At 45.9% G+C, this 19761-nt stretch overlaps 1 protein-coding gene across 1 annotated transcript in view; it reads left to right on the top strand.

Annotated features, from left to right (window-relative positions):
• Nucleotides 1-12306, top strand: part of cwc27 (CWC27 spliceosome associated cyclophilin) — a 33402-nt gene extending 21096 nt beyond the window's left edge. The window contains exons 12-14 of the mRNA XM_080529868.1: nt 3292-3401; nt 3684-3796; nt 11671-12306. Of these exons, the coding sequence (XP_080385994.1) occupies nt 3292-3401; nt 3684-3796; nt 11671-11842 (395 nt within the window). The 3' untranslated portion in view covers nt 11843-12306. The remainder of the gene's footprint in view (nt 1-3291; nt 3402-3683; nt 3797-11670) is intronic.
• Nucleotides 12307-19761: the final 7455 nt, after the last annotated feature.

The following is a 19761-nucleotide window of genomic DNA, read 5'->3' as shown; positions in this document are numbered from 1 at the left end:
ACAAGAGTAATTGCATGGTTTCCTGGACTTAAATGATAGCCATCCACCCCTGTGGGACTTGAGCTTTTTGTTACTCAATTAAGTTCCTCCTGAAGTGAACTTACAACCTTGTTTAAAAAAAAAAAAAAAACTCTAAGCAGACAATATGAGTACTTTTACGGGTAGTAGCAGTTTTCGTGCCAGAGGAGTACTAGGCACCTAAGTTGTGACACCGGTGAAATATGTCTGATTAAAACTAGGATCATCACAATAGTTAACACCCTGTAGGAGGTTTTATAAAGTCAAAAACAACGTTATTTTGGTGCTGAAAGAGCGTTTTAGAGTCTTTATGCACTCTTTCTGTTTGACAGAGTAGTGACGTGTCTTTTTTCATTCCTTTTTAGGAATAATAGGCTTTTGAGACTTTTTAAACCAATTTAGTAGTGCAGTTTGCCCACATTTATTTTTAGGGTTATACACGTCTGTTGCTGAAATGGTTTACTTCATTTGATGCTTGCAACATTTACCCTTTAAAAATACCAATTACAAAAACATCCCGGTGAATTTACAAACGTCACTTTGTGCAGTTCTAATAGAGAAAGTGTTTTTGCTGCCACAAAAATAAAAGACCGAATTGAACATCCAAATTTTGGGAATCTTTGGGTATTTACAGTGGAGATGTACATAGAGACTAGTTTCAAAAGGCTGTTGTGTAAACTCAGTCAACTTAAGCTGCAGAAAAACAAACACACGCTGCAGAGAGAGTTTAGACTGGAGGGGTTTAGAGTTTTGGGAGGGCATTTGGGGCTTCATAACACTCCAGAATTGTTTTCCATAAATAGCCATTATGAATGTGCATTATCCAATAGAGAGGCTCTGCTTTGCCATTACGGACTGATGTACTGCACATGTATAGTATGCTGGGCTATAAAAACAACAAGTCCAAGGAAAAGTGGCCTATCATCATCCAAAGATCCAGAACTCTTAAGAAGAGGCTTCAGCCAGTCATAAGTGTGAAATGCTCTCTCACATCCTTTAACACCCTACTGTACCTACGTCATAACACAACCTGACAGACAATGCCCCACTGTTAATGCCAGCAGCAGCATTCAGAACATGGCAGCACTTAATAAACGGCAGGCGCGGGAGGTCCATGTGACGTCGTTTGTTTTGTCCCCCCACCTCCCCCCCCCCCCCCCCCCCCCCCCCGACTGTCAGGCTCTGGGGCCGCTCGTCAGCGTTGCCATAACGCTGGCAGTCAGGTGAGGCTGTCTCAGACCTCGGAGCTGGGGTGTGACATCACAGGGTGTTGTGGAAACAAGTGTGCCACTGGCGATGGCGGTGGCAGACTCTGTGCTCACTGTCTGCCTCTGCTGTGTGACATCACTGCCTGAGTGTCGGATCCAGGAGATTTGCAGAAGCATGTTAACGCCTTGAGACACCCAGTGCCAAAAAGGCAGCTTCTCTCAGCCTCTCTTTCTCTCTCTCTCTCTCTCTCTCTCTCTCTCTCTCTCTCTCTCTCTCTCTCTCTCTCTCTCTCTCTCTCTCTCTCTCTCTCTCTCTCTCTCTCATTCATTGAGCCTTATTCACGCACATATTTTCACCATATTTTGAGAGTGACCCCTACTCAGACACTGTCCCCTACTGTCCCCTACTGTCCTCTATTGTCCCCTACTCAGACACTGTCCCCTACTCAGACACTGTCCTCTACTGTCCCCTTCTCAGACACTGTCCCCTACCCAGACACTGTCCTCTACTGTCCCCTACTCAGACACTGTCCTCTACTCAGACACTGTCCCCTACTGTCCTCTACTCAGACACTGTCCCCCTACTGTCCTCTACTCAGACACTGTCCTCTACTCAGACACTGTGCCCCTACACCACACCAGTTTTCCTCGTTTCTCTTCCCACAGATCAAGGGAAGTTTAGAAGCCACCACATCATTCAACGATTTAATTCATCAACGATTAGGAGTCAAGTCATGACATTAGACACATACATTGAAAGAACACAGCGGCGTCCCTCCTCGAGGGCTCACTTCAGATTCTCCAATCTCCCTGAAGATTCTCTTTCACAAGGTGTGGAATTTGACCTACTCTAGTATAGAGAGACACCCCGGAGAGACTTTGATCCGTGATCTATACCTACGCTTCCTTCACCCCTCATAGGTGACCATTTTTTCTCAGCTTCTACCTGGCGTCAGTCAAGTTTTGTCAGGTTTGACCAATTAGCTGCTCAGATGATCTGCTTCGTTCTGTCTCACCCTGCCTTGGAGTCATCCATTACATGAGCCTGTCACACAGGGAGGATATAAGATAACAGGCAGAAAATGCAGGTCACTTATGAGTAAGATGAAGTGAACGGTGAGTGGGTTGTGATCCCTCAGTATCGTATCAGTATTTAAGCAAGCCCCCCCTGTGCACCCCCATATAGAGCATCATGGCATTCAAAAATGTGAGGTAAATTTTTTTTTTTTTTTTTTTTTTTAACCTCATATTGACCCCTCATATCAACATGTCTCACATTATATGGTAGGAAAACTCACAGATCAACATGCTTTCCTCTCTTTTTTTCCATCCTGGAAGCCACAATGGAGTGAGGTTGATGAGTGTGTGTAAAAAAAAAAAAAGAAAGAAAAAGGGGGACAAGAAAAAGAAGCTAAAATCCCTCGAAAAATATGTTTTTACTTCAATGTAGTGTAAGAGAGACACTCATTGTACTACACTTTGTTGTTGTAGTTGAATCACGCAAGGTTTTGGTTATATCCACTTACTTCAGGCACTTGGTTTTCTCATTTCAAACTGGTTGCCCAGAGGTATAGTTTTCCCCTACCCCGTCCATTCAGTCTCAAGGCTCAAAATTCATTACATTTCCCTCCTCTTTTTCAGAGAGAACATTTACAATATCTTGGATGTCGGACGCTCAGCGGTTTCATTGCAGAGAGGGGTTTCCTTGTTAAACTGGGAGGCAATCATTCATACTGTAGGCCTCAGATCAGCAGCCCAGACTTTGTAGTTAACTCCACTATCAGTAAGTCACGAGGACCGGCCACGTCTCTGCCTCGCAGGTGGTCCCTCACTAATGACCAGCCCCGAGCTGCAGATGTTTTGATCATGTTGGTTCTTTGTTCTGCATTGTCTCTGATGATACTGGGGGTCATAGGAGGCCATTGTGGTTTAGTTGGCTGGGACAAACTTGGCTTTTCCTGAATGTATCTCACAGTGGAAACAGTCAGACCGAAAATATGTTATAGGCCTGCTATTGTTTGGGTCACCACTAGCATTGACGCGTCGTCTCCCACGGTTACTGCAGGTGACAAGAAGCCCGCCAACGAGGCTGTGGCCGAGTATCTGGAGGGGAGGAAGAAGTATGAAGACCAGAGGAAACAGAAGCTGAAGAAGGGATCTACAAGAGAAGCCCAGGTAAAAGAGGAGTCACTATTGAGTATGTTGCCTATGAGCTTATTATCAACTCTAATTACCAGTATACAGTATGCCGTACAATTGTGTTGTGCCACAGAGCTTGAGTATATGGTGCGTCAGCTTCCTGTATGGCCGAGGGCTAAACCCTGACTTGGCTAATGGCATGTTAGATCAAAGTTCTGTGTAAAACCTTGCATTTCAATTGGTATTGTTGCCACCTGTATCTCAGGTTAGGATCTGGCCACCAAAGGACCTATTTTTTCCTCCCCCTCTTGTCTATAGACTATGGCACTTCTGGAGCGCTTCAAGTCCAAGCTGTCGTCAGCCATCACACAGGCCCCCGAGGCCCAGGAAGAGGGCGTGGAGGAGCTGGGGGAGGACGACGACAAGGGATGGTCAGTGGGCCTCTTACGATGGTCATATTAGTCAAGATAAGCTATTTCATTTACTGTATATTGTGCCTTTCATTGGCTGTCAAAACCCCACCTCCACCCCTGCAACGGAGGTGAACCCCCCCCCCCTGTCCTCGACAGCTATATTGCACCAGGACGCTCACCATTCATGAGTTACCGCTGTGGAGACGTATTGTCGATGCTATTGCTTATCGTAATATCAAGTATCATATCGTGTGATAGTGATGAACAGGACGGACTGTGCTTTTCACGCGTGTGCATTACATTGTATGGACTGTAAAAAAGCCAGCCGGCTAACAGGGTATGAGTGTACGAGTACGGCAGCCTCCCTCGGCTGCGTGGCACTCCGCGGCCAGAAAGCCTGCAAGGCCCTAGACACCACTGACACCATTAAAACAGTATGCACTGTTTATTTTCGCAATGCTGCAATGGGCTACTCATAGATAACTCATCCGTCCAGCTGACTTAACAGAGCAAATACAGTAAGTCTACAGTAGGCTAGGAGGGACAGTGTCCAGTCTGAGGTCAGTCTTAGAAGTGTCCACTTACTTACACAGATCTGGGATCAGCTTACCTCCCCCTCAATCCCGTTAGGGGGGTCATTACAGTACAAAACGTGCCTGACAGTAGATCAGTGTTTGGGAGGGGGAAGGGGGGGGGGGTAACTTCTTCTCCTTCCACCCCTATCTGAACACAGATGTGGTCCCTCACTCCCACTCTGCCTAACAGTAGAGACAGGAGGTGGGCCATGCCAGCAGCAGCAGCACCACCAGCAGTACTGATGGTCCAGGCCAAGGGCCCCCCTGGCGCAGACAGACAGTCTGTCTGTTAATAAGCAGTCATAACAAAAGCCAGACGAGCTCGTCGCTAATGACTTGACACCATGTTGAACCTTACACAGGCCCAGATACGACGTGACTGTTCTAGATAGCTAGCCTAGGAGGCACCGCCCCAGGCTTTTCCTTTCACGCCACTCATGAGAAAGTCGTTTCTCAAACCGGCACCCAGGTTTAAAAAAAAGAAAAAAAAGAAATGGCTCTAACACCAGCCCTTGTTTTCTCTCTTATGTTGATTAATAACAATAATAATAATTATTCTATCACAACGACTGCCAATGGCCCCTGGCCTGAGCTAGATTACTCTTCCTGCTACAACTGGGGAATTGATTATTCACTTGCTTAGTCAAATGTATCGATTGTAAGTCGCTTTGGAATAAGGCGTCTGCTAAAGGCCAAAAATGTCAATGTTAATGTGACTCTTCTCGCTCATAGCTGGTTTAAGACAGACGCCAAGCAACAACTTCCCCCCTCTGTTTCTAACATTCGAAGCCTTAAAATGTCTTTTAACAATATTCATCATTTCATGTCCATTAATCTCACCTCTGGATTGAGTGAGAGTGGAACAGACTGTTGTGTATGAGAAGTGAGTCAGTCCGCTAGAAGGCGTGTAAGTAAGGACATTCCTGTCCCTCAGCGCTTGCGCTACACTGGATGACAAAAGAGAGAATGAAATAATTGCGCTGTCAGCAATCTTGCTAAGCTCTAAATCACTGACACCACTCGCCGAGCAAATATTAGGTCTGCCGGGTCTTATTTCGCACTCCGTTAAATATCACGTCTAAATACTGTTATTTTTTGTACTACCTAAACGAGGGCTGGATGTTTTTTTTTTTTTTGTGCAGCCTAATGTGTGTTTTTAGGCTGTATCTGCTCTTATGGTTTCAGGTTCCAACACTAGGGGGGCATGTGTCCCTGACTAGACAGGCCATAAAGGCTGATTGGAGCTACTTTGTGGTAACCAGATGAGTGAGTCGGGGAAGGAACTCGGGACTTGAGACTGAGATGTCATTTGAATAAGTGAGAGTACCAAGTAGCCACATTTGGAGCTTGTCCTGTCGGAAGCCTCGTAGACACAACAACACACTCCTCACGAGAGTCTTCATTGATTCTCATAATCAATTGATTCTTGAAAGTGAAGTGCATGGGGGTACAACAAATACAGTCGTTTCTGTTCCCTGTTTTTTGACCCAGTGAAAGTGTGTTTATAGTGTAATGCGTAACGCACTCTGTACTGGTAAAGTAGGGTTGTCATTCCCTTTCTTCTTCATTGGATTCTGTCTGAAAGTATTCACCGTGAACGTAAAACACGTTCATGTAGTTGACTGTCAATGCCACGGGTCACGTCATCTCGGTAATCCATCTGTAATTCAGTTGTGTTGTTTAAGAATTAGGGATTACGTGGTCGTTTCCAACTCCCCCATCAAGCCGTCCCAGCCCGGCCCACAGATGTATGGAATATACAGTGTGATCTACAGCGAGTGTACACACACTGTCTCATACTGTTGGCTCAGGCTGCTCCTTCTGTCTGAGAGATCACATGCATATGGAATATTCTTTTTTTTTTCTTCTTCTCCCCGCTCACATTTATGGCCTATTTCGGTTCTATTTTTCAGTTTGATGAACTCCTCAGATGTATACCGTTTTACATTTCTCTTATATGCTGATCTGTTTCCAACATCCTGCTGTGTCTGGTACCGCGCATCGCACCGCAGCCCCGACTTCTCCAGGAGAAGTTCAGGAAACAGGTTGGCAAACACACCGCTCCGTGGAGTTGGAAGTTCAAACATGAAACAGGAATTGGCACGTGAAGACATTTCTCTTTCGCCTCTGCCCAGTTTACATTCTGTTATTCGTATTGATAACCTCGGGGGATCCGAACCTTTCGCTTTGGTGGAGGTGAATATGTGAACAGTGAATTGGCGTGAAGTCTAAGAATCCCATTCATTTGGGCCTTCGGTTACACCGAGATTGAGCACAAAGCAAGGTGACTGTGAAGAACATGTTCTTTGGCAGTAAGAATTAGAGCATTCCGCCATAGATGTGTATAGGCTAATTAGTTGTTGTTGTTGTTGTTGTTGCTGCTTGTTTCAGCTCCTTTTAATATTGTGATCTGGTTGGAATTTTCATTATGCAACATTGTTTTCCTATGTTCTCTCTGTAAGATGTTATGTTATGGCTGTAGTCGGATGGGAAAAGAGAAGACTGGGGATGAATACTACTTCAGTTCTGCAACCGTAACTGTTTAGGAGAGATTTGTGCGAAAGTTCAAGATGCACGCACGCGTGTGTCAAGTTAGGATCCTGCCCACAGTGACCAGAGTCACCATCAGGAAATCAGCTCTGACACTGTGTTTTCCTCTCATATTCTGTTTTTCACCAAAGACCTCAAAGTCCCTCAAACCTAAATATATAAAGTCAGGGTTTTGAAATGAATACCATGTGTTTGAATTCAAGGAAAGTGTCTGTGTGTGTGAGATTTAGAATAACAAAACCTGTAGTTCCTATTAGGCTCAGCCAGCCCCCTTGAAGGCGTCTGTCTCTCTGTCTGTGCTGTGTGGGGGGGTCCTAATGAGTAAGAGAGGGCCCCTGAGGTCTGCCTGGCCTGCCTTAGCTCTCCCCCGGTCATGGACACCTCGGTGCTGAGCCCCAGCCAGGTATGGGGAGGTACAGAGGGACAGGAGCAGCAGCACAAACCGTCCTAGAAAAACACCAGTGGGAAGTCTGTGTGCCACTACGTGAAGCCCCACTAACGGAACCTGGGCTACAACACGTCAGACAGAGGAACCTGGGCTACAACAGGTCAGACAGAGGAACCTGGGCTACAACACGTCAGACAGAGGAACCTGGGCTACAACAGGTCAGACAGAGGAACCTGGGCTACAACACGTCAGACAGAGGAACCTGGGCTACAACACGTCAGACAGAGGAACCTGGGCTACAACACGTCAGACAGAGGAACCTGGGCTACAACACGTCAGACAGAGGAACCTGGGCTACAACACGTCAGACAGTGGAACCTGGGCTACAACTGGTCAGACAGAGGAACCTGGGCTACAACACGTCAGACAGAGGAACCTGGGCTACAACAGGTCAGACAGAGGAACCTGGGCTACAACAGGTCAGACAGAGGAACCTGGGCTACAACACGTCAGACAGAGGAACCTGGGCTACAACACGTCAGACAGAGGAACCTGGGCTACAACACGTCAGACAGAGGAACCTGGTCTACAACAGGTCAGACAGAGGAACCTGGGCTACAACACGTCAGACAGTGGAACCTGGGCTACAACACGTCAGACAGAGGAACCTGGGCTACAACACGTCAGACAGAGGAACCTGGGCTACAACACGTCAGACAGAGGAACCTGGGTCAGACAGGTCAGACAGTGGAACCTGGGCTACAACAGGTCAGACAGTGGAACCTGGGCTACAACAGGTCAGACAGTGGAACCTGGGCTACAACAGGTCAGACAGAGGAACCTGGGCTACAACAGGTCAGACAGAGGAACCTGGGCTACAACACGTCAGACAGTGGAACCTGGGTCAGACAGGTCAGACAGTGGAACCTGGGTCAGACAGGTCAGACAGTGAAAGTCAAATCCGGGCCAGAGGAGTGTAAACTATTCCATCTGTGTCTGTGTCTACAAACTTTAACCCCCTCTCTCTCTCTCTCTCTCTCTCTCTCTCTCTCTCTCTCTCTCTCTCTCTCTCTCTCTCTCTCTCTCTCTCTCTCTCTCTCTTTCTCTGCTAACAGACATGCACACACACACACACACACACACACACACACACACACTCTGAGGAGCCAAAGAGCCCCCACCCGTCACCTCCACCCCACCTTCCTCCTAGACCTTCCCCCTTCACCTCCCCCTTCCCTCTCTCTTTTCAAAAAGCGAAAGAATAATAAATTCAGGAAAGGCTTCTGAGGCCTTGCATCATGGCAACAGAGCGGGTTGGTTTTGATAAGCAGGGAGCTCTGTGAAACGCCGAGAATTTCAGTCAGAGCACAGCTCAGAGCTGTAACTCTGGGCGATGAGGCCGGCAGGCTGTCATCACTGAGACTGCTAGACAAATTATCAGAGCGGACCCGCTCGCACGGCAGGACTCCTCAGGGTCTGCCAGAGTCTAGCCATGACATTCTAGATGAGCTGTCACAACTCCTGCCGATTTCAAATGAACACAGGAGGAGAGAGAGAGAGCGGCACTGCACACACAGGCTAGCAGACTGACACACACGCCCACACGCATGCCCGCACGCACACACACACACACACACACACACACACACACGCACACGCACACGCACACTCTCTCTCTCCACCAGTGCACACAGACAGGCGAACAGGCAGACAAGCAGACACATACCACACGCCACACACACACACACTCACACACACCGCATACTCTCTCTCCACCAGTGCACATAGACAGGCAAACAGGCAGACAAACAGACACATACCACACACACACACACACACACTCACACCAGACAAGCCGGCAGACACATACACTTACACACACATACACTTAGCCACACACACAAACTCAAGTGCACACTCAAGCAAACACACACATACAAGGACACACGTGAATGTGATCTTTGCAGCAGATAAGAAAGGCTCTGTGGTCCATCAGTGTTAACTCTCAGCTGTACTGAGCGTCTGAGCACCGGCAGTGCTGCGAACCATCTCGTTCTTAGTGGAATCATAACATCTCAAAGGGGGAATTCATACTGTATGTCTGTCAGTTTAATGTCTTAATGTCCTACTCATAGTTGAAACACAAGTCTCCAGAGTCAGCGTCTCGATTCGGTTTCGGTCCGGTTCACGTCCTCCTCCTCCTCCACTTCTATGAACAAGAACGGTATCTGCCGTTTTTCTTGTTTTTTTAATTTTCCCAGGGTTGCTTGTCTCTGACCTCTGTAGAAAAGCATGGCACTGATCAGAAACTCCTGGAAACAGATGTGGCCTGTCAATCCGTTATGCATGTTTCGCTTTGGTGCAGAATCCCGCTTGCACCGGGCAGATGTGTCCACTTGATGGACAACAGTGACCCGCTTCACCCCTCTTGAAGTTTTCTCTCCGCTGTCACTATCTGTCTTACACAATCCCAAATTCCTCTCCCCTCCCGTGGCTATAAGCTCTTAGTTTGATCAATAACTGAGACTGACACACAAGCCTATTTGATACAACACGTGTCACCCGATGAGGTCTTTTTTTTTTCAGTCGAGGTGTTCAAACGAAGCTAGGGGTGATGAAGGTTGAATCGTTAGACAGCTACTTTCTCCCCCAAATTGTTTTGTGACTGACATGTTTTGTCGCTGACATTATGACTGACACAGTCTATGTTCACACTTGGTGAATGCCTTCTAAGAAAACTGGGCTGTTTTTCGTTTTTTTTGTAAAAGGAAAAAACGCCATCCTACAAGCACTTGTATAGATGAATTGTTTAGTCCTTTTTTTCTGATCCTCATAGTAGAGGCAGTTAACATAGAATTAAAGTTAGCAGAAAAGACTTCTCAGTTCAAAGCGTTATTGAGCGTCTAAAGTTCGTCTAAGAGAGTAGTAATCACATCATCTCTCCGAATTCGGTGGAGTGTGAAAAGTCGTATGGATTTCGGGGAACGATGTCCTTTCTACCTATTCTTCTTCTATGGTAGTTCCATCATGGCTGTCTGCACATTCACATTCTGATATTCGTCTCCTTTCTGGTGCGGAGGTGTTGTTTGCTCTCGGTCCTCAAAGGAAAACAAGAGTCCAGCCCGAGTCAAGGATGCTGCCAACTCATCCAGCCACATATCCCTCCTCCCAAAGATGGAACATATTTCAGTCCCATATTTCATATAGTGGAGGGGGGGGTTCTTCTCTAGTACTCACACAGTACATTTCCTAAATAAAACATATTTTAGAATAGGCCTACACATTTTTGCGACTGTTCACATATGCAATAGGTACGTTACTCTGGATGGATCGATGCCCCATGACGCCCCATGGGTTAAGCGTGATGGATGCTCATGGCAGTCTTGACCTGTGCTTTACTGTGTTAAAGGGTAGCTACTGTGCGTGTGTTTCATCTATCCAATGCAGTCTGGGGTATATAGGCTCTCACGTGGATGCCTGTGATGCAACACCTGCTTCAGTAGCAGAGCAGGAATGTGTGAGGTTTTTGTCCTGGGGTTGTTCCACGATCGATCTCTCCTCCTGAATGCCCAGCCTCTCTCCTCCAACGGCTCTGTGAGGAGAGAGAGAGAGAGAGAGACTGGGGGAAATTAAAGACATATGAGCGTCTGTTCACTGGCTGCCAGCCCCATCAGAGTTGTCTTCCTCACCACTACAAACATCCCGACGTCTCGAACTGTAGACTACACCAGAAACTGTCACTCGTGGACTTCAAATTGTAGGGGACTTGCTAGGGAAGTGTGGAGAGATGAGATGATTTTATTTAGAATTCTTTTGGTCGATTTTAGCTGCAGTTGTTAGTGGTTAGATAGTGACAGTTAGTCAGTTAATGGTTAGTCACTTGTTAGTGGTTAGATAGTGACAGTTAGTCAGTTGTTAGTGGTTAGATAGTGACAGTTAGTCAGTTGTTAGTAGTTAGATAGTGACAGTTAATCAGTTGTTAGTAGTTAGATAGTGACAGTTAGTCAGTTGTTAGTGGTTAGATAGTGACAGTTAATCAGTTGTTAGTAGTTAGATAGTGACAGTTAGTCAGTTGTTAGTGGTTAGATAGTGACAGTTAGTCAATTGTTAGTAGTTAGATAGTGACAGTTAGTCAGTTGTGAATGGTTAGATAGTGGTGGTTAGCGTTAGATTGAGTGTATCTGATGGGAGGTCAAGTCGGAATGGTTTAAAAAAAAAGAAAACTATATTTGCAACATTCAGTTTGCTGAATCTCTGTCTAACCGTCACAGCAAAACGCGTCTGGCTTAGGAGTAATAACTCTTATGAGCAGTGATTTAGTGGGCTAGAGTGCTGTATTACTGTTCTTTGAACTCTCTCCCTTTCCCCCTCTGATTTAGGATGGCCCATGTACTACAGTTTGATGAGCAAACCAGAAAAGTCAAGGATGCCACAATACAGGACGAGGACACGTTCGAGATCCACGACCCGCGCAACCCCGTCAATAAACGGAGGAGAGAGGAGAGCAAAAAGATCATGCAGGAGAAGAAGGCCAAGAGGTCCTCACTGTAGGTCAAAGGTTACAAGCTTGTGGCTCCAGACCTGGTCCTCCAGCATCCAAGGCTCTATCCTCTCCCACAGCATCCATCCATCCATCCCGTCTCTTCTCTGTTCAACTGAATGAACTCAGCCCCTGGAATGCAGTGAATTACCAATACAGACCTGTCTTTTAGAAGTTGTTGCCTTAAACATCTGGGATAAATTTCGTTGTTTGGTACCTGTACTGTAGCAATGACAAATAAAGTCCATTCCATTCCATAAGGGAGCTGACATGAGTACGACATCTCCGTTTTTGTAATCCATGAGAAAGAAATAATATAGGCCTACAGTACATGTGATAGTTAACTCAACTGTTAGTCCTTTCTGCTTCGATTACCAAGTCTGTGGTAATTTTGTATCATATGTGTGTTTTGCAATAGCATTGAATTGGAAAGGTGAGATAGATAGTAGTGGTGTAAAATGCAGAGGGGAAGTACTGGAGTTGGACTTACTAATCCTCTTGACAAGTAAATTGCCATTTCCATTTTTTGTGTTGAAATCAATTTGTCAGATTTGTTGATGTCTTGGATAATAATAAAAAATATCATCATGATCAGCCTTGATGTGTGATCTTTTAATAAAATGTATGGTAACTCTGTAATGGATAGCTACATATTGTGTTTCTCCTAGACAAGGACGGTCTTTGATTGATGTCAGTATTTGTAACAATGTCTGTCTCCATTTCTGTACACACACTTATGAGGGTATCCTGCAAATGCATAAACATCAAGTATCTCAAATACATCTGTGCACATGTAGCTAGATGAATACTGTGGCTGTGGGGAGCAGGGAGGGGAGGAGGCACGGCTGCTAGCTAGCTGCTGGAGCTGAGGGATCCTGATAAAACAGACCCAGCCATATGACTACACATGACTGGAATCATAAAAAGGAGCTCTCTAGCAGAAGTTGTGAAAAGTGATATTAAACCTCTAATAACTCAATGACTCATTCTCTATAGCTTCCTCTCTTCTGTTCCAACCCTGTCAGTTAAAATGCTTCAGTACGGATATGAGCTGGTGTCACCCAATCATGTCATAGCTATTTCATCAGATGGACACGAGGCGAGCTACGCATAACTGTAGAGAAATCGAACCAGTAAGTTAGACTACCTAGACTAACTACTCCCCTTTTTTCCCCCTTTTTATTTATTTATTTTTAAATAACATTTTTAAAGCTTACTTTCATACAGTGTTGCCCCCCCCAGAGCCCTACAGTAGTGGGCACAAGGGGCAGCGTGTAGGGAATATGGCACCATACGAGATAGAGCGTCTTCCTGACTGGAGTGGTTTTGGATAAATGATCTACCACTGCCATGTGTGTGACCAGGAGCTGCGTTTGGCCGGCACGCTGCTTTTTACTGCTCTTCTGGGATCACGCTTAAATGTTCATATGGAACAGGAAGGAGAGTTAATGTTACACTACGAGAGCAGCCCGGACCGCGCTCCTGCAAATGTGAAACAGGTGAGATGCACCAGAAAGCATACAGTAGTTCAACTACGTACAGTATATATATATATGACCCTGACGGAATTAATCCTTAGAAATCTTTTCCGTTTTCTTTCAATATTAGAATAATAAAGATGAACACAAGAGGTTCATTTGAAGGAGGAAACCGTAGGCATAGATGGAGGTTGAGGGGGACACACAGGGAGAGGGGACAAGACAATGTCACTCCTGTCGAGAAACACCAGGAGAATACTTAACATTCCCCAGCCTTGCAATGCCCAGCTCAAGGCAGGAAATACCGCTGGCTGCTGCTGGTCATGTGACTGTCGGGGATGAGATGGAAGGGTAATAGCATTATCATGCTATTCCACAACCACTATCTCCCTCTGCCCTTGTGGGTGACGGCTAAAAATAGCCAGCTAATCCTTCTCCTCCCCTGGGAACACAAGCGAGGCAAAGTCCTCTCCATGTATATGTCTGGGTCCTGGTCTACGCAGCTGGGATCTGGGATGATCTTTTCTCCTCGGTTTGTTGCTCCTCTCCTTGGTGTTGGTTGATGACACTACAGGCCTTCACATGATTACCCCATGCTCACCTAATCTATGATGTGTGGTCACACACACACACACACACACACGCACACACACACACACACACACACACACACACACACACACACACACACACACACACACACACAACACACACACACACACACACACACACACACACACACACACACACATACCAGCAATCTCTCTTATGCAAAAGTATTGTAGTTCTGTCTTTTCTAACCCCCTCAAACCCTGTTTGGCTCTTCAGTTCTGTGGGCATAATAGGACACATCATTCCTTCTGTGTGTTTCCATCCTAAGCCTCCACACAGGTTGTGTGTGTGTGTGTGTGTTGAGGTGTGTGAGAAACACAGGCTGCCTGACCTCTGAACCCTAGACATGAGTCTTCACTGGCCGGCCAATACCCCTGGGCGGGTGTGTGTGACTGTGTGTGTGTGTGTGTGTGTGTGTGTGTGTGTGTGTGTGACTGTGCGACTGTGCGTGTGTGTGTGTGTGTGCGTGTGTGTGTGTGTGTGTGTGTGTGTGTGTGTGTGTGTGACTGTGCGTGTGTGTGTGTGTGTGTGTGTGTGTGTGTGCGTGCGTGCGTGTATGCGTGGGTGCATACGTGCGTTTGTGCATATGCGTGTGTGTGTGTGTGTGTATGTGTAAGAAGGGAGCCTCGCAAGTGTGTGTTCACATGGAGTATATTAATGAGTCAGGGAGAGAGAGTTCAAAGAGGGATGACAAGAGCGAGCGCTAAGGGGGAATTAGACGGCAGGCTTTCATGGTTAATGGTGGTCGGTCCTCCTAGGAAGTTCAAGGACGGAGCAGAGAGCACCCATTTCTCACTGAGGTGTCCTGAAGGTCTCCAACCCATTTATCTGTGCCTTTGTATGCTAATGATCAAACCATGAAAACAGAGTGGGTTGTTAAACCCAGATCTCCTAGACAAACTGAAGCAGAGACCCAAGCGCTTGCCTTTCTTTAATAGGGTTAACCTGTATAAATGTCCTCATGTCATGGATCATATTTCACTGCTACTTTATGAGATTTATTTTTCGGCAGCCAGATTTTTCTCTTCCTCCCTCCCTCCCTCCCTCCCCCTCCCTTCCTCTCTTCTCTTCTCTGTACAATACTCTCCCAAATGTGCTTCTTGCATTACAGCAGAGCCAAGTGAGCGTGCGCCACTGTTAAGACTCCCCGAGATGATGAAGTATACGAAAACAGTCCCTGGTTGGCTGGCTGCTCCTCCAGGCCCCGGGCCCTGGGGTTTGTTGCTCTTGTGCCGGGCGTCCTGAGTCAATATGGCCGCCGCAGAGGCATCTTTTACACACCTCATTAAAGACGTGCCACTGGAGGGGCATATGTCAGAAGCAAGGAGATGCCAACCAGGAGGGGGAGAGGGAGGGAATGTGATATAGCATAATATTCCAGCTCTGAAGGGGGTTATTGGACCATTAACAAAAACACATATTCATTCCCCTCAACCCTGCCAGACTTTGGATCCAAGCAAGGCCTGCACATGAACACCCCAGGACCCGAGGAATTGGACGAGACTGATCAGGAATGAATACTATTTCCCAGAAATTTTAAAGCATAGAAAGGAACCAGTCAAAACAATAAATTAAGCCCAAGACTACAACCAAGACCAAGGTTAAACTCTGAAGAGGAAACCTCAGAAATATTTTACCTCGAACTGAATGAACATGTTGCATTGAATTACACGCAGGATGGTTGTTATCTAACCTTCCAGTTGGAGACTGTAAAAATATTTCCATTTATGGCCTGGATGAATTTATACCATATTTTGGGAGACAACTTGAAAAAGATTGTTAATGTAGGGTGAGCATGGTGTTGAATTTCAAAAAAAATCAGACCGGTATGAATCATATGACTTAGTTCCATGGAAGGCCAACTCTAGAACTCGAAACAGGGGCTGAGTGATGGTCATGTTGTAGCAGACTGATTATGAGCTTCTACCCTCTTGACAAAAGCCTAAACTAATGACCTGTACCTCAGGCATCGGAGCAAACCTTTCACCTGTTAAACCATCCTACTCTAGTCATGACATTGTTAAACCATCCTACTCTAGTCATGACATTGTTAAACCATCCTACTCTAGCCATGACATTGTTAAACCATCCTACTCTAGTCATGACATTGTTAAACCATCCTACTCTAGTCATGACATTGTTAAACCATCCTACTCTAGCCATGACATTGTTAAACCATCCTACTCTAGTCATGACATTGTTAAACCATCCTACTCTAGCCATGACATTGTTAAACAATCCTACTCTAGTCATGACATTGTTAAACCATCCTACTCTAGTCATGACATTGTTAAACCATCCTACTCTAGTCACGACATTGGCCTTCTGAGTGAAACTCCCATGGTGACCATGACCAACCACCTCCATTAGCCACCAGCAGCACCCACCTCCCCTATGGGAACCTGGACCCAGTCTTGACTCACTGCTCTCCCTTTCATAAATCTATCAGCACTGGATGGAGGAAAGCAAAGAGGTGGAATCCAGGTGGAGCTTTTGCTTCCACCTATCCTGTTATCTCATTCATTAAGAAGAAGGAGGACAGAAGACAGAAGCGACAGAACAGGATCCCCTGTAATTAAACAAAGCCTGATCCTCTTTAGGTGTATAGCCGTGACATGGTTTCTCTCTGGTTTCTCTAACCCTAACCCTACAGGAGTTATCCCGCCCCCAGGGGAGGCTTGTGGGGGTAGAACAACCTCCTTGTGCTGCATGGAATGAAATGAAATGAGGAATGGTACCATGTTTGATAGCATTCCGTATTCAATTCCATGTTTCATAGCATTCCGTATTCAATTCCATTCTTTACTATGAATCTGTCGTCTCCCTCCACGAGCCTCCCCAGATCCCTACTACTATCTACTTCTATCTACTATCTACTTCCATCTCTTACCCTAACTTGCATGGCCAAAGCTTTTTTGCAGTCGTCTGCAACTTTCCCCTACATATCTGTATTTCATCCTGACTGTCTGATTTATTCACACCATATTTGTCCATTGACTAGCACACATACGTACACTCCCATCTTCACCTCTCTCTTAGTTTCCAAATCAACCGCTTTTTTTTGGTTAAAAACAACTCATAATTTAGGAAAATAAGGCGTCTAGAAAGGGGGAGGACGACTGTTTGTTAGTTTGTTAGTGTGTAGTCATAGAGACGTCCCTCTGAGGTAACTTAGCCTGGACAGGTCACTCCTAGTCTATCAATGCTCTTAGTCCAGATTAGCATCACAGGTATGTAACCCAGCAGCCCAGTCACAGTGGACAAAGCCCCAGGTAGAGGATATAAACAAGATTGATGGCCTGGAAACGAGTGGTTGCCTATCTGCTATTGGTTGCCATGTAAAACACACCAATTTGTGCGTAGCATACCTTTCTCTCCACACACATTTTTGGTCATGTTCACTCAAGTATGCCAAAGGAGAAGCTCCTGGTCTTCTCCCTCTGTCTGGACTGCTTCTGCTCTCTGTTCTTGTTCTTTCATCCGGTATATTCTACTGTACAGTTTGGTTCTGGTAACTTTAGCCTCTTCCTTACTACTACCGATGAAAGTAGTTTTGCTCTAAATAGCCTGTGAAAAATCTGAGAAAATATTATTTTTTGTAATGCTTTGCATATCGCCTGTGTTTTGGCATAATATGGTAGAAAATAGTCTGCACAGTAGGCAGCATCATCGACTCTCTGGAATGTGTGTAGTTGCGTGTTATGGATACATTTGTGAACTTCCTGAAAAGACATTTTCTGTTGACCTCAACTTCTGATGTCCTTTCAAGACACCCCCAAACATCCTGTGGCTGTCTTTCCCTCTTCCCATCCAAAGGATAAGGGGGAAACGATCAAAGGACTGCAGCTCAAGCGATAAAGGAAGAGCAGACAATGTCAACAACAATGAGTTTGCCAGAGCTCCTACCTGCCATGGTGTTCCAGCTCCTGTGTATTTCATTTCCATATTTACACCCACACTAATATCCCATCCCCAGTCCCACTCCTGGAATAGTACAGCAATAACGTCATACCACTTCAGACAAAACAACAAGAAACATCGACGCTTCACCTCCGAAAGACTCTCATAATCTTTCTTCGGAGTCATTTGAGCAGATTTTATGGATATTAATTCATTTAAGTTAAAATAAGAAAACGGTGGTACTTTATTTTACAGTGGCTCAATACCATGACAAGGCACTTATTGATGGATGAGTGACTAACTAATGAAATTGCTCTTCCAAACAGATCATAAGAAATGTATAGCACAATTAGAATTGATACTGTAAGAGAGAGCATTAACCGCCCTAGAGGACAGTTTTTATCACTACAAGGGTAACGGCTGACTTGTTCCCACATGAAATATGTTGTTGTTACTCCCACAGTGTTATTTAAATCACTCAATCAGTTGATTACACTTTTATGGCTCAATCACGTTGTGATAGCATTATACAGCCACACCACCAGCCTCATTCAAAGGACATGTTCATTAACAAGAACTTGTAAAGGAGAAAAAGCTTTAGGGATGACTGCCTATGTATGATATCACTCCTCTATGTCTTATGCAGTATGTCAGGCACAGTCAGGTACAAGTACAAAGCCTATGAAGTGAGTCTCACCATTGTTCCTAAAAAAAAGAGTAAAAAAAAGTCCTATAAGCTCTAAACACAGAACAAGTACAGACGTATAATGTAGCCAAACTGAACAATAACCAAGAGAAAGCCACTGTACAGGACCCAGAGCCCCGCCGTCATTCATTCTCATTAGCCTGTTGTCGTTAGCTGCTGTCATTAGTCATGGGAGTAGGAACACAGAGGAGACTTAATCTCTGGATAATGAATTCTTGATGGAGATTCCAGTGTGCTTGCCAGGGAGACGTCCCTTACCATGGGGACTCAGACTCCTCGCTGGCCCCTCTGCTGCCTGCGGCTGCTGACCACCACCCACCCACCACAGGGAGAGAGAGAGAGAGACAGAGAGAGAGAGAGAGAGAGAGAGAGGGGGGGGGAGAGAGAGAGAGAGAGAGAGAGACGCACACACACACACATCGCATCTTCCCCCCATCCATACTCAAGCACTCTTGGCTTGGCTCCATCAGTTTAAGTGATTGGCTATCGATTCGCTGTACACTTAATCTACTTACCTGCCTGCTCTCTCTCCGCACGACAACAGAGGACAGGATAGGAACGCAATGGCCTCTTCTGAAGGTGACTTGCCAGGCCAGATGAACCCAAGCAACCCATTAGACCCTCACACACACTTGTTTTCATACACAAGTATTCTATACATTTTGGAGTGTAGAATAAAGTGTATGATTGTAACGTAAACATGTTCGATCCCTCCGTCATCTTAAAGTCAGAGCCATGAGGGTGGTCTGTAATAAGAAATGGAAAAAAAGAGGTGAAGAGATGAAAGCAGGTCTATCTGCACACCTGATGAAGACCCTGCAGGTGCAGGGGATTGACAATAAGCTTTACCCCAATGAAGAGGCAACGTTGCATGGATGGATTATTCCTGTTAAAACTCCTTGAGACGGTTAAGAAGGTAAAACCCCCCCCAAAAAACACATCCTAGTATTTGAGCCAGACGGATGTTGCTGCCCTGGCTGCTCAGCAGCCCAGCACCCATCCAGCGCTTTGATCTCCTCCACAGCAGCCCAATGTGGGCTTCAGCTGTGGGAAAGAGTGACCAAGGGGATTAACCCAGGGAGAGAGGGCCCAAACAGACCAGAGCAGATAGCAGGTGCTGAAGCTGTGACCTTCCCAGGCCAGGCCAGACCAGACCAGGGCCAGCATTCCTGCCTGTCAGACCCCCTGGGTCCACACAAGCACAGTCTCCGGCAACACCATCTGGAGCTGTTTG

The sequence above is a fragment of the Nansenia antarctica genome, assembly GCF_963989245.1.
Source record: "Nansenia antarctica genome assembly, chromosome: 4".
Lineage (NCBI taxonomy): Eukaryota > Metazoa > Chordata > Actinopteri > Argentiniformes > Microstomatidae > Nansenia > Nansenia antarctica.
This window is presented reverse-complemented; position numbering and strand designations above follow the sequence as displayed.